At 40.1% G+C, this 13683-nt stretch overlaps 2 protein-coding genes across 7 annotated transcripts in view; one reads left to right on the top strand and one right to left on the bottom strand.

Annotated features, from left to right (window-relative positions):
• Window positions 1–1125, bottom strand: part of FBXO40 (F-box protein 40) — a 57634-nt gene extending 56509 nt beyond the window's left edge. The window contains exon 1 of the mRNA XM_077884450.1: window positions 1042–1125. The gene's annotated coding sequence lies outside the window, so the exon portion shown is untranslated. The remainder of the gene's footprint in view (window positions 1–1041) is intronic.
• Window positions 1126–6230: 5105 nt separating this feature from the next.
• Window positions 6231–13683, top strand: part of POLQ (DNA polymerase theta) — a 124041-nt gene continuing 116588 nt past the window's right edge. For all 6 annotated transcript variants that reach the window (XR_013372535.1, XM_077884440.1, XM_077884439.1 and 3 more), the window contains exons 1-5: window positions 6231–6528; window positions 7199–7378; window positions 9851–9981; window positions 11393–11549; window positions 13170–13278. Coding sequence is in view for 5 of the 6 variants with exons in the window: in XM_077884440.1 (XP_077740566.1) it covers window positions 6351–6528; window positions 7199–7378; window positions 9851–9981; window positions 11393–11549; window positions 13170–13278 (755 nt within the window). In the remaining variant the exon portion in view is untranslated. The remainder of the gene's footprint in view (window positions 6529–7198; window positions 7379–9850; window positions 9982–11392; window positions 11550–13169; window positions 13279–13683) is intronic.

The raw sequence follows: 13683 nt of genomic DNA on the forward strand, positions 1-13683 counted from the left end.
TGTCTCTCTCTCTCTCTCTGTGTGTCTTTCATGAATAAATAAATAAAATCTTAAAAAAAAGAAAAAAAAAAGAAAATTCAGGGTCCTATTGGAGTCAGAAAAGGATTCTTTCTGAGGAATCATCATTTAAGCCAACCTCTGGAGAGAAAGTATAAACTCTGCAAGTGAAGAAATGGGTAAAAGTGCTTTAGGGAGAGGGAACCGCATTCAGCTATCCAAGATTTGAGAAAACTTGCTCATCAAAAATAACAGTGATTCTTGGGACGCCTGGGTGGCTCAGCAGTTGAGCATCTGCCTTTGGCTCAGGGTGTGATCCCAGGGTTCCAAGATCAAGTCCCACGTCAAGCTCCCTTCAGGGAGCCTGCTTCTCCCTCTGCCTGTGTCTCTGCCTCTCTCTGTGTGTCTCTCATGAATTAATAAATAAAATCTTTAAAATATTGCAACTTGTCTTTGTCTCAAACAGCTAGACTTCCCATTGATTCTAGGATTTTTCTATGTTAAATATACCTCAGAGGAAGATTAATGATATCTATCAATTATTGGATGCTTATTACATGCCAAGTGTGATGCTAAGCACCTTCATATGTTACATAATTCTTACCAAAAGCTGTGATAGAGACATTTTTATGAATTCAATTTTAGAAAAGGAAAAACTGAGGTTGAAAAAAATTTAGTTTTGCCTAAGGTCAAGATGCTAGAAAATGTTGGTTCTGGGGTTCAAACCTAAAGCTTCTATCTATAGTGCCTCTAGCTTGGCGAACTGGACTTCAGGGCAGTTTAGCTGCTGGCCTGCTGTGTTGGGCTGAGCTATATCATTTTCATATTGAATATGGGACATGTTATTTTCTGTTATAGACTGAATGTGTCCACTCCAAACTCATATGTTGAAATCCTAACCTTCAATGTGATGGTATTTGGAGGTGGGGGTGTGGGCCTTTGGGAGGAAATTAGATCATGAGGATGGAACTGTCATGAATGGGATGAATGCCTTTAAAAAGGGGGGCCCAGAGCGTTTCTCTCTCCCTCCCCCCCCCCTCTTACTTTCTGCTATGTGAGGATACAAGAAATTAGCACTCTGTCATCCAGAAGAGACTCTCATCAGAACCCAAACATGCTGGTACTCTGGCCTTGGACTTCCAGTATCCAGAACTGTGGGAAAAAAAATTTCTGTTATCTCTGTATTTTGTTATAGCAGCCTGAACTAAAACATCTCCACCTCGACAATATGTCACTTGCCTTAGAAAATGGTCCAATCCAAGTCATATCCTTCAGAGATTTTCCATCATGTTCTGAGTCTGGCAGAAAATGAGAGACTCATGACACAAACCAAAAAAAACCCACCCTTGCTTTGCCCTTGCAGGTGAGGTGATACAGGAGAGGAATATCTGTGTGTCTTTGTCCTTTCCAGTTGCCATCGATATAATCCAGGATGTGCACACCATCAAAATATGCAGTGTAGATGTGATCTTTGTAAATTGGTCCCACTTTGGGAAAGAATGAGATGGAATCAGAAATATATTTATTTAACAATTCATGCTTAAAATATTGTATAATATATAATAAAAAATACACGTAAGTACACCTATGAATCATTTTAATAGCCATTTTATTAACCTAAGAACTACAGGGAAGTGTAAGGTCCCCTTTATCATAGAAGTCTTTCCATGGAGGATTCTCAGTTTATTAAAAATAAATTTTACATTGTATTATGCACAGGTGTATACTACTTTCATAGTGATTTAATGTAAACAGAAAGGGAAGAGGGAAAAATTAAAAAAAAAAGAAAGGGAAGAGGAGAAAAGCAAATACAGTAAAAATGAGGAGAGAGAATTAGGGAAAGAGGCCATGGGGAAATGCAAAAAGAAGACAGGAGAAGAAATTCACCCCTGTGAGGCCTGCATCCTCTCCCCTACACCAGAGCAGTTGGTCATAAGTCAATCTACACTCATCTTTCCTATTTGCTGCTGTTGATTTGGCAAAGATTTCATTTAAATAAGAACAGGAGTAGGGTTGAGGGTATGAAAGAAAAAACAAAGTAGCAACTAGGGAAGTCCTGAGAATCTACATGGGCTGATTTAAAAACTGTACACTCCAAGACTGAGATGGCAGACCTGGAGTTCTTGCTTGGGTGTGACCTGACTCCCTGCCCCCATCCCTACCAAACCAATCAGGATATTGTTTCACCAGGCTTCTTTTGATAACTTTTCTCCAGCAGATCACTCACCCATTTCCCTGTCTAATCAAATACTATTTCTACTCCAAAAATCACTTCCTTAGAATTTCCAGTTTTACTGCTTGTCCAACTCTTCCTCATAGCGTCCACTTGGTGTTTTTTTTTTTTTTTTTTTAATTTTTTTTTTTTTTATTTATTTATGATAGGCACACAGTGAGAGAGAGAGAGAGAGAGAGAGAGAGAGAGGCAGAGACACAAGGCAGAGGGAGAAGCAGGCTCCATGCACTGGGAGCCTGACGTGGGATTCGATCCCGGATCTCCAGGATCGCGCCCTGGGCCAAAGGCAGGCGCTAAACCGCTGCGCCACCCAGGGATCCCCCACTTGGTGTTTACTACACAAGCCAGCAACAGTATTGCCATGAGAGGAGTGGGAGCATCGCCTATATATAAATTTGGAAGTTACAGGTTTGTGTTCTTACATATCCTAGTAATTTTGTCTCAGGTATTCACAATTTAGTTTTACCACCTTTAAGTTGGCTTTCTCATGTGTTAACCTAGACCTTTGAGGTTATTTCAATTTTGCTTCCATCCCCATCCATAGCAAGCTATTTCGACTAGTTCTTTGGGACACTGTGGAGAAGTAGGTCTTTTCCAGAGTTTCTTATTGATTTAAGCCTTTTATTAAAACTTTCTAATTGAAGCCACTGAATTCAAAGTCTGCAGCACCCCTTGGATAACCAAAGGTTCTCAATTCCAGCAACATTTTAGGAACACTTGGGGAGTTTTAAGACCTACCAGTGCCTAGGGCCTATCCCAGACCAATTACATCAGAATTTCTAGGTGTAGGACAGTAGTTTTAAAGTTTTCCAGGATATTCTAATGTGTAGCCACTGAACTTGTTCAGTTTAGAACCACCGAACTTCAAACAGAAAATCCTCTTAATTAGTATCTCCTTTATTCTGAGCACATTAGCTCCAATTAGCACCATTTACATCTCATTTCTGAGCTTGTATATTTTCTAGTTATTTCTTTTTCTTTTTTTCTTTTTCTTTTTTTCAAATTACCTCCATTTATGTGAGAAGCATAGAATTTATTTAGTTTGGGTAGATGATTTTGTTTTAGTCAATTGACAAATGTAGTTTCCATAAATTTTATTTTTCTGTATAACCTCTGCAATTTCAATGGAAAAAAATCACTATTATCTGTGCAAACATATTAAAATAATCCAGCGACAAATTTGAATGTACATCTATTGTTATTTGAGTTTCCTTTGCTTCTGTTTGCAGCAATATTAGACTGAACAAGAAACCACTTCTAGTACAGCACACTTTTCTTAAAATGCTGGATGTTATGTAAAAAATATACTTAAAAAATTCATGACTAGACTGGTAAAATCAAAGAATTCCTTGTAGGGCAGAAATGTCAATCAAATAATTAAACATTGTAAAAGAGTAAGTGAAGCACTGGAACCAAAGTTTACCATAGTGATATCTTCGGATCCCTGGTAGTCTAGAGTGCGGACTTTAATGGATTATGTATTCTGGGGGATAGGAGTCTGGGACTCCTAACAGGTGAGAGGTAAGATCTAAACTATAAAAAGCGGGCAGCCCTGGATGGCTCAGCGGTTTAGCACCACCTTCAGCCCAGGGTGTGATCCTGGAGTCCTGGAATCGAGTCCCATGTTGGGCTTCCTGCATGGAGCCTGCTTCTCCCTCTGCCTCTTCTCCCTCTGCCTGTGTCTCTGCCTCTCTCTCTGTCTCTCTCTGTCTCTCTCTGTCTCTCTCTCTCTCTCTCAGTGTCTCTATGAATAAATAAATAAAATCTTTAAAAAAAAACTATAAAAAACCAAAACTCAAGAAGGGCAGCACCCTTAGTAAGTAAAGCAGAGAAATATCTGGTCTGCAGATTGAAGTGATAAGGCTGGAAGCCCATCCAAATATGGCTCTGAGTGTCTCAGGTCATTTTACTACTTCTTTATCTTTACAAAACATCAACTCAGAGATTAAAGTGGCCCAGAATTGGTACGTCTCCCAGGTAACTGGCAGAAATATGTGCAAATATTTTTTTTTCTGGAAGACTTTATTTATTTATTTTAAATAAACCCTTATTTTTAAGTAAACACAGTGGGGCTCAAACTCATGACTGGGAGATCAAGAGTCACATGTTCCACCAACTATGTCAGCCAGGCATCCCCTCTGGAAGATTTTAACTCAGATCTTGAAGAATTACAAATAAAAATAAAATCCCAAGGAACACAAGCTCAGACACAATTAAAAGATGGGGAATACTTCTGGCATAGTAGCATTGATTATTACAATATCTGTTACCATAACAAAATTTTAAAATATTTTGGAAAAGTAGCTTTCTTTTCTCTACTTTTCTGAGTTTTTTTTTTTTAATTAGAAACAGATGTTGCATGTTTGAAATAAACTGTAAATTTGAAAATATTCTCTAGACTTCTTACTGGGATGACAGTAACTATTCCTTACATTTTATTCCTAATTATGTTCCTCATTTGATCATAGTTCACCTAATAAAAATAGTGTGAGGGATCCCTGGGTGGAGCAGCGCTTTGGCGCCTGCCTTTGGCCCAGGGTGCGATCCTGGAGACCCGGGATCGAATCCCACGTCAGGCTCCCTGCATGGAGCCTGCTTCTCCCTCTGCCTATGTCTCTGCCTCTTTCTCTCTGTGACTATCATAAAAAAAAATAGTGTGAGATCTGTGAGATTTTTTTTTTAGTTTATTTTCCCTTAAGATGCAAGATTTACATGGGAAGCAATATCAGAACGTTTAAATATCACTTCCTTCCAATAGTAATTATTATGTGGAGGGCACTGTTCTAATGCACTCTATACATAATGACTTATTTAGTAAGTCACATGGCTCACTGTTATTATTAATATTATTAATAACTACGTGGTTTACTATATTATGCCTATCATATACACACAAGAAAGGAAGCACAAAGGGCTTAAGCAAGTTGCCCAAAATCATACAGCTATTAAGTCTTCAAACCCGGCCTGTTGGCTCCAGATTTGCACTCTTGACTTGTATGCTGTACTGCATCTCAGAAAGTTCTTGCACGACTACAATGTAAATTAGGAGTCCTCACTCTCCCTTGATCTCAGTGTTCATTTCTGCCTGAACACTACTAGTACAATTTAAAATTATTAATGTGTCTCCTTCTCTATATTCTTTCTCTTTTTTTAAAAAAAAAATTAAAGATTTTATTTATTTATTCATGAGAGACACACAGAGAGAGGCAGAGACACAGGCAGAGGGAGAAGCAGGCTCCATGCAGGGAGCCCGACGTGGGCCTCGATCCCGGGACCCCGGGGTCACGCCCTGGGCCAAAGGCAGGTGCGCCAACCACTGAGCCACCCGGGCGTCCCTATTCTTTCCCTTTGAGGGCAGGACCCATTTCATGCCATTTCCCTTCCATCTACCCTGATGGCCAGTACACAGAAGGTGCTCAATAAATGGTCGAAGAACGCAGGAAAACCGCATAAAAGAGGACGAGGAAAAATGTTTCCTTCACGGAGCAATGTCTCCATCTTGTGGAATTTTTAGAACATTGCCATTCGAAAACATTTTAAAAATGAAGACCCTCGTTTTTTCGCAGAATTAATTCCCAAATGCTATCTCCCAGACTTGTGCTGTGGGGATTTGCACCATAATCTGCAATATATATATATATATATTTTTTTTAAATACCAATACGTTAAGAAGAGTCACATCCCTGAGCTACCTATTACGGGCAACGCATTGTATGGAGTCAGCAAATCTTGCTATTCAAACCAGAAATGGACAAAAAAGAAGGTGCTTAGGCCAGGCTGATGACAAGTTCGGGCCATACCTACAGAGCCGTCCGCCCCCCGGCTCGGTCCGCGTCCCTCGTTCTAGGCGCATCCCGGCCCCTCTCTCGGGCCCACCTGCCAACAAGGCGACAGGCGGGAGGTCCGAGACGCCGGCGAGGGCCGCTCCTTCCCCACGACTCTATGGTTCTCAGGGGACTCTCAGCCCCGAGCGCTCTATGGTTCCGGCGTGGGCTGGGAGGCCGGAGTTTGAAAGCCGTGGCGGGAAGATGGCGGCCGCACCTGCCGCGGGGCCGGGTTGCTCCGGAGCGGGAGGACGCTGCGGCTGTCGCTTTCCCTGAATCGCCAAGAAGACTTCGCGATGAACCCTCCGCGCCGGAGTGGGAAGCGGCGGCGTTCAGCCTCAGGCTCGGACTCCGTGTCTGGGAGCGGCGGTGACGGCAGTGACGGCCTCCTGGCCCCCCGCGGACCGGTGCTCAGCCCACCCCCGGGCCTGGGACGCCGCTGCGGGGACCGCGGGCGGCTGGCCGCCGCTGCAGGTACTCCCGGGCCCTCCGGGGGCCGCGGGCCGCAGGGCTAGCGGTTACCGTCCGCGGCTTGCGTGATTGCACAGCCCCCTGGGCGTCTACCCCCGTTCCCGGCTTGTGACTGGCCTACTGCGGCCGGTCTCTAAGTTAGGCTATGGACGTGCGTAGTGGGCGACAGCCCGGTGATGCTATTCAAGCGTCGTGTGGGTCTTTGGAGCTCTACGGAGACGACTTCCTAGTTGGCCAACTCTCATCACCTGTGTGTGTGTGCCGGGGAGGCTCCCGCCTAATGGCGCCCGGTGCTCCTTGCAGATCCCTCCATTGGAAGTGCTTTATGTCACCATCTGCGTTATCTGGCCTCGGCCCCACACGGAGGTATTTCAGAATACAGTGGAAGACTGACCGCCGAAGTCCTATATTAGAATTAGGTTCAACTATTTTCTTTTTTAGTTTTTTTTTTTTTTTAAGATTTTATTATTTTATTTATTCATGACAGACACATACACACACGCACAGAGGCAGAGACACAGGCAGAGGGAGAAGCAAGCTCCATGCAGGGAGCCCGACGTGGGACTCGATTCCGGGTCTCCAGGATCACACCCCGGGCTGAAGGCGGCGCCAAACCGCTGGGCCACCCGGGCTGCCAGGTTCAACTATTAATTACCTTTTCCTTTCCTGAAAGGGGAATGCAGGCAGACGGTTGCTGACGATGGAACAGACCAGCTGCTGTTGGCCAACTGGGGACTGCCCGTAGCGGTGCTGGAGAAGTATCACAGTTACGGCGTAAAAAGGATGTTTGAGTGGCAGGCAGAGTGCCTTTTGCTTGGACAAGTGCTGGAAGGAAAGAATTTGGTCTATTCAGGTATTCAAGTTTGTGCAGATTAATTTCTGTACTATTTTTAAAGGCATGAATATTGATACTCTGGAGGTAGTTAAGTAGTTTATTTTTTTTATTTTTTTATTTTTTTACTTTTTATTTACTTATGATAGGCACACAGTGAGAGAGAGAGAGGCAGAGACACAGGCAGAGGGAGAAGCAGGCTCCATGCACCGGGAGCCCGACGTGGGATTCGATCCTGAATCTTCAGGATCGCGCCCTGGGCCAAAGGCAGGCGCCAAACCGCTGCGCCACCCAGGGATCCCAGTTAAGTAGTTTAAAAGGTAGTAGTTAGGAGGTGGTTTTAAAAAGCGGATGAAACAGTACTTTATAACTAGAGAAAGTCTTAAAATCTGAAAAATAGAGTCTCATCGTATGCATGTTAAGATTATGCAAAATTCCATTATATTGGTGGGAGTGAGGAGCAAAAACGAAATTTATTATTTTATTTATTTTACTTATTCATGAGAGACAGAGAAAGAGAGAGAAGCAGACACAGGCAGGGGGAGAAGCAGGCTCCATGCAGGGAGCCCGACGTGGGACTCGATCCCAGGTCTTCAGGACCACACCCTGGGCCGAAGGCAGGGCTAAACCGCTGCCCAAACACAATTTAAAGAGAGCTGTTCTGCTTGCCATTCCTCTCAACAGACATGTCCCAGGATGAAGTTGCAAGGGAGATAGAAATCTGCTCTTCTTCCAATTGATCTTAGTTGTGCTTTACAATATTTGAACATTCTACGTTATATATTTATACATTGACCTGCTTATACAGGGTTGTATACATGAAACCATAATTTACCTTAGAGAAGACTTCTATAGGCTTTCGAGGTCAACTCTAACAAAATTCATACTTTTTAACCTTTTTACTGTACTGACTTTGGAACTTATCTTTTGATAAGATGCACTTTTCATCAGTTTTTTCTGAAGTTGTGAGTCATCCAGATTTTTCGTTATGGCTCAGCAAATAGACAGTTATCCTTAGGTATAAGGGTTCAGGCTGTGAAGTCAGATTGCTTGGGTTTGAAAACTGTAACACTTGCTGCCTGTGGTAATTCATAGAGAGCGTATTAATAGAAAGCATGGGAGAGTGCTTAGAACAGTTCTTGGCATGTAGAAAGTACATAGTAGGTGCTAACTGGTGTCAGTGGTAGAATGGCCTGACCTTTTCAACTGCTTAAACCAGAACCTGAGCGCCATTCATCCTCTGGTCACCGGCTTACATTACTCACTAAGTCCAATGTGTATTATCCCAGATATCTTGTTTTTTTTTTTTTTTTTTCTTAAGATTTTTCATTTGAGAGAGAAAGAGCACATGCTTGGGAGCAGGGGTAGGAGCAGAGGAAGAGGGAGAGAGAAGCAGATTCCTCTTTGAGTGTAGAGTCTGACGGGGGCTCAGTCTCACGACCTAGAGCTCATTACCTGAGCAGACATCAAGAATTGGAGGCCTCACTGACTGAGCCACACAAATATCTTTTTAGGTGCACTGCCTAGATTATCATTCCCTCCTTTTTTCTTGTGGGTTATATCAATATCTTCTAGATTATGCAACAGCCTTATAACTATTTTATTTATTTAATTTTTAAGATTGTATTTATTTATTCATGAGAGACATAGAGTCACAGGCAGAGGGAGAAAAGCAGGTTCCCTGTGGGGAGTCCAATGTGGGACTTGATCCCAGGACCCCGGGATCACAACCTCAGCCAAAGGCAGACGCTCAACCACTGAGCCACCCAGGCGTCCCTTATATATAGTTTATATTTTCTCTCTGGTTTTGTTCTGCCCCTGCACGCAGAGTTGTCTTTATGAAGTACAAATATGATCTTGCCACTCCTTTTCATAAAACTCACTAGTCACTCTACACTGCTTTCAGGCTAAATTCTAAACTCCTTATGTCATGGAATTATAAAATTCTTTTTCAGGTGACATGTTCACATTTCTTAACTCCCCCTGGTTTTATTTCAAGCTTTCTAAATTACTGGCCTTTGAATGTACCAGGCTTTCCTCCAGGCCTTTGCACATGCTGATACTTTTGCTTGGCATTCCTTCCCCTTCCCTTCTTGTAAATTGTGTTTCCTTTCCATAAACTACGTTATAGCTCCTCTGCCTCAACTTTTATCATAGTTCCTACCACAATATATTAAGCTTGTTTATCTCCTTCCTCAAAGCAGGGCTTTTAAACATTCAGTATTTAATTGTTAGATACAAGCTAGGGACTTAGTATTCATTATTTATTGTTCATGAAAGGATTTGTTTATTCTCTGTTTTCAGTGGGAGGCTATCTATAGCGCTGGTTTGAAGTCGGGCGTTTAAGTGAATAAAGTTTTCAGATGCTAGTAGGGGCCTTAATGATAGGTTACTTGAAGGCTCTGTGGTTACTGGATATAGTTTAAAACATTTATTAATGCAGTGTGTCAAATATTACTTCTTGTGGTAACCTTGTGGAATAACATGTTTTAGCTCCTACAAGTGCTGGGAAGACTCTCGTTGCTGAATTACTTATGTTGAAGCGGGTTTTAGAAATGCGGAAGAAAGCTTTGTTTATTTTGCCCTTTGTCTCTGTGGCTAAAGAGAAGAAATACTATCTTCAGGTAATGTTTTCATACTAAGAACATTGTTGTGATAGTACCTATTATTGGCAGCTGTGTTAGCAAAAGTTTCTTCTCTTGCATCCCGAAGTAGCTTTAAAAGTTGACCATTTATGAAGGGAAACTTTATTATCGTGTAAAGGAGAAAGAGTCATCAAATCAAACGAGTAATTGAAAATTGTGTTAAAGTTTATGAACTTTTCCTTAGGAAGCAAACAGAATACTTCAATTAGTATATAAACATATACATTAAGAATCAGCGTTTTAACTGAATAGTAGGGTTAGAGTAAGCATGGAAAGGAGAGAGTATTTAAGGAAACATCCTATTCTAAGTGAGGGCTATTTGGGAGTAGTTAAGGGAAGAATAAGATCCATTGGTGCTTAGGTAAAGCTTAAGGCCTATGGCCTATTTTTCTGCAAAGATGAATAATAACATTTTTCATTTGTGTGATACTCGCTGGTTTTTAAAGCATTTTTACAAATACAGTGTTTCATTAAATAGAATACATTTACCATTGTGATTTCTGCAGTGAAAAAGTGTGTTGGAATGGCAAAACAATTGTACTGATAGTCCAAAAAAATCTGGGTTCTAGTCCCAGTTTTGCCATTAACTATGTCTTCAGACCAGGCACATAATCTCCTGGACCTCAGTATTTTCATTGGTAAAAATGAGGATTTTAACCCTAATACTTTGGGTTAACTCAATAACACTCAGAAACATTTTATTGAATGAACAGCTCTAAAGTTCTATGGTTCTATAAATCTTTTTAACAGTTATTTCAGAGGCCAAATAGCCAACAAAGCTGGTCCTACATGGTAACATCCTCTCAACTTAGACCAAAGTAATGATGAAAGGATCCTTTTTATTGAGAAGGTATGTTAGTTACAAGTTAAACTAAAAAAAAAAAAAAAAAAGGAAAATTAAAATCAAGGTCCCACTGCATTTGACTTATGAAAACTTCCACTGTATAAAAAAAATTGTGGGGATAATGAGAAATTTTTTTCATGAAATATAAATTTGTTTCTTAAAGTGTTATTTTTGTGTTTGAAAAAGGAACTAATTTCCTGCATGTTTATTAGATTAAAAATTTAGTGTTTATGGTAGTTTTTTCCAATTTTAATTTCTATAACTCTTGAAACTGCTTTATTAGTGCTATTGTTAAAATGGCATACTTGTATTTGACTCTGTCTTAACAGAAAATCTCTGTCCTGAGTTTTGTCAGTTCTAAACTTCATATTTTTAGTATATGATTCTAAAAAGAACCAGGGGGTTCTTTTAGGGTTACCTTTTAGGGTTGCTAGGAACAACCAACAGTAATCTAATAAATATCTTTAGAAACTTATGTCTGTGTTCTGGGATAGAACCAATCTACAATTTATGAATTTCAAAATTTTTCCTTTTTACTCAATTCAGAGTCTGTTTCAGGAAATAGGAATAAATGTGGATGGTTATTTGGGCAGTACCTCTCCAACAGGGCATTTCTCTTCTTTGGATATTGCTGTCTGCACAATTGAGAGAGCCAATGGTCTGATCAATCGCCTCATTGAGGAAAATAAGATGGATCTATTGGGTAAGAAAAGTAGGAAGCAAACAGATATTTTCTGTTGCTATTTTTTCATGGAGTGGAGCTGTTATAATTTCTATATGTCCCATTTTTTTTTTCTTAGTGTCTGTCATATACTTATGCGTTGAGAATTGGCATCTGTAATGTTAGGAACTCTGTATTTTTAAAAAAAGTTTTATGTCCTACTTCCTGTTACTATTTCCCTATATGTTTACACTTTACAAAACACAGAGGATATCCTTGAGCCCTCAAGTCATCTCTCATTGCTTCTTTTCTGTCTAAACTACCAAGAATAGAGGGAAGAATGCTGGGGCTGGTTCTGCCACATGCAGTTAGTATGTTTGTGTGTTCGTTATCATATTCTGGTGCTAGTATGTAGATTTGGCCTTTCCTAGGAGGTTACCATTTATCAGGGAAATGGTATGGAGCTATAGAAGCTGACATTTGAGTTTGAGACTGTAGGAAGATTTTCTATCTTAATGCTTTATTTATTTATTTTTTACTACTTAGGAAAGTCTATGTAGAGGTAGCAACAGGAAGAGAATGGTTGTAGCAACAACAGAAGCAGCAAGAATATCAGTTAGCTACTTACTGGAATCTGGTGGGCTTAAATGGTAAAGTTGGGTAGGGTAGGAGTAGGGAATGAAACCAAAGATTAGTAAGACATGGCTTTGCTCTCTAAAACTTAGAGAAATCACATTCATCAGTTCAAATCAGAATTTTCTTACTACCTGTGACCCTGTTGGATTTCAAATATCTTGAGGATTGCAATAAAATCTTATTAAGGGTGATATTCAATATACCTAGCACAGTACCTGCACAGAATTTTTTTGAATGACTGGGTGAATAAACTCTGAAATAACTTATCATGCCATATGATTTTGAGCTTACTGATGAGGAAAAGGAGCATCATGTGCCATTAGGATATAGGTCTGAAAGACCTTGATTTAGGTGGGGACGATTTGTCGGGGGGATACCAGTGCCTGTAAAAACCATGATCTTATGACTGTGTTTGAAGAAGACATTGGTTGGCATTAAATTTTCAGTAATTCTTGGGCACTATTCCAAGTGCACAGACTAGTTTGAGTCTCCCAAGTAGTGGAAAGGGGAATCTGGTATACAAAACATACTCCTGTTTTGTCGTAGGGTGACTCACTAGCCTATCATCATCAAACAAAAACATCTCTTAAAATCATTTCTTTCTTGTTGATTTGATTTTGTTTTTCTAAGCAAAGGATCAGTATGGTTACCCTGGCTTTTTCCCTCATAGAAAAGTCAGTACACTGAATAACTATCATAGATGTGTTTGATATCTCATTGTACTATATTTCTACAAGGTTGCCATTACTCAGATATTAATGAGAGGCAGTTTCCTCTAAGTTAGCTAATCATGGATTTTTAGATCCAGACTACCTTATAGTAGGACCACGTATGGTGCCTGAAATGTCTTGAAAAAGGATTGTCTGTTATGTGAAATCTGATTCTTGTTTTATGGTTAGAAATTTCTACCACTTGCAATATATTGTAGTAATGATAGCTTCTTACTATATAAGATACTGAGTTAAAAAAAAAATTTCTTGAAATTGTGAAATTTTGTAAAACCTAGTATCTGGACAATCTCTTTAGGAATGGTGGTTGTGGATGAATTGCATATGCTGGGAGACTCTCACCGAGGGTACCTGCTGGAACTTTTGCTCACTAAGATTTGCTATATTACTCACAAGTCAGCATCTTGGTGAGTACCTGAAATAAGTTCCTGAGTCCCTGAGATTCTAACTTGTGTTAAAACCTTAGCAAAAATGCATATGAAAAGTAAATATGAATTAAAGAAGAAGAGTAATACTTACTTAGAACAAATGCATGTACAGCAGTTCATTTTTGTTCTGAAAGAAGCACTTAAGGCTGAGAGTGATTTTAGATGATTTTGTAAACATTTTAAAATTTCTGATCACTACTTTTATGATAAAATTTTAAAAATTGAGTTTTTGTCAATTATACATCATTCTATTGCAGCAGTCAAGGATAATTTTGAAAAATAGCAGTTCTTCATCACCCCCTTCCCAGAGGCAACTACTTTAAACTCTTACAAAAAAATATAAATAAATAAATAAATAAATAAACTCTTACAGCTTTTAAAAAA

This window comes from Canis aureus, chromosome 35 (assembly GCF_053574225.1).
Source record: "Canis aureus isolate CA01 chromosome 35, VMU_Caureus_v.1.0, whole genome shotgun sequence".
Taxonomy (NCBI): Eukaryota; Metazoa; Chordata; class Mammalia; order Carnivora; family Canidae; genus Canis; species Canis aureus.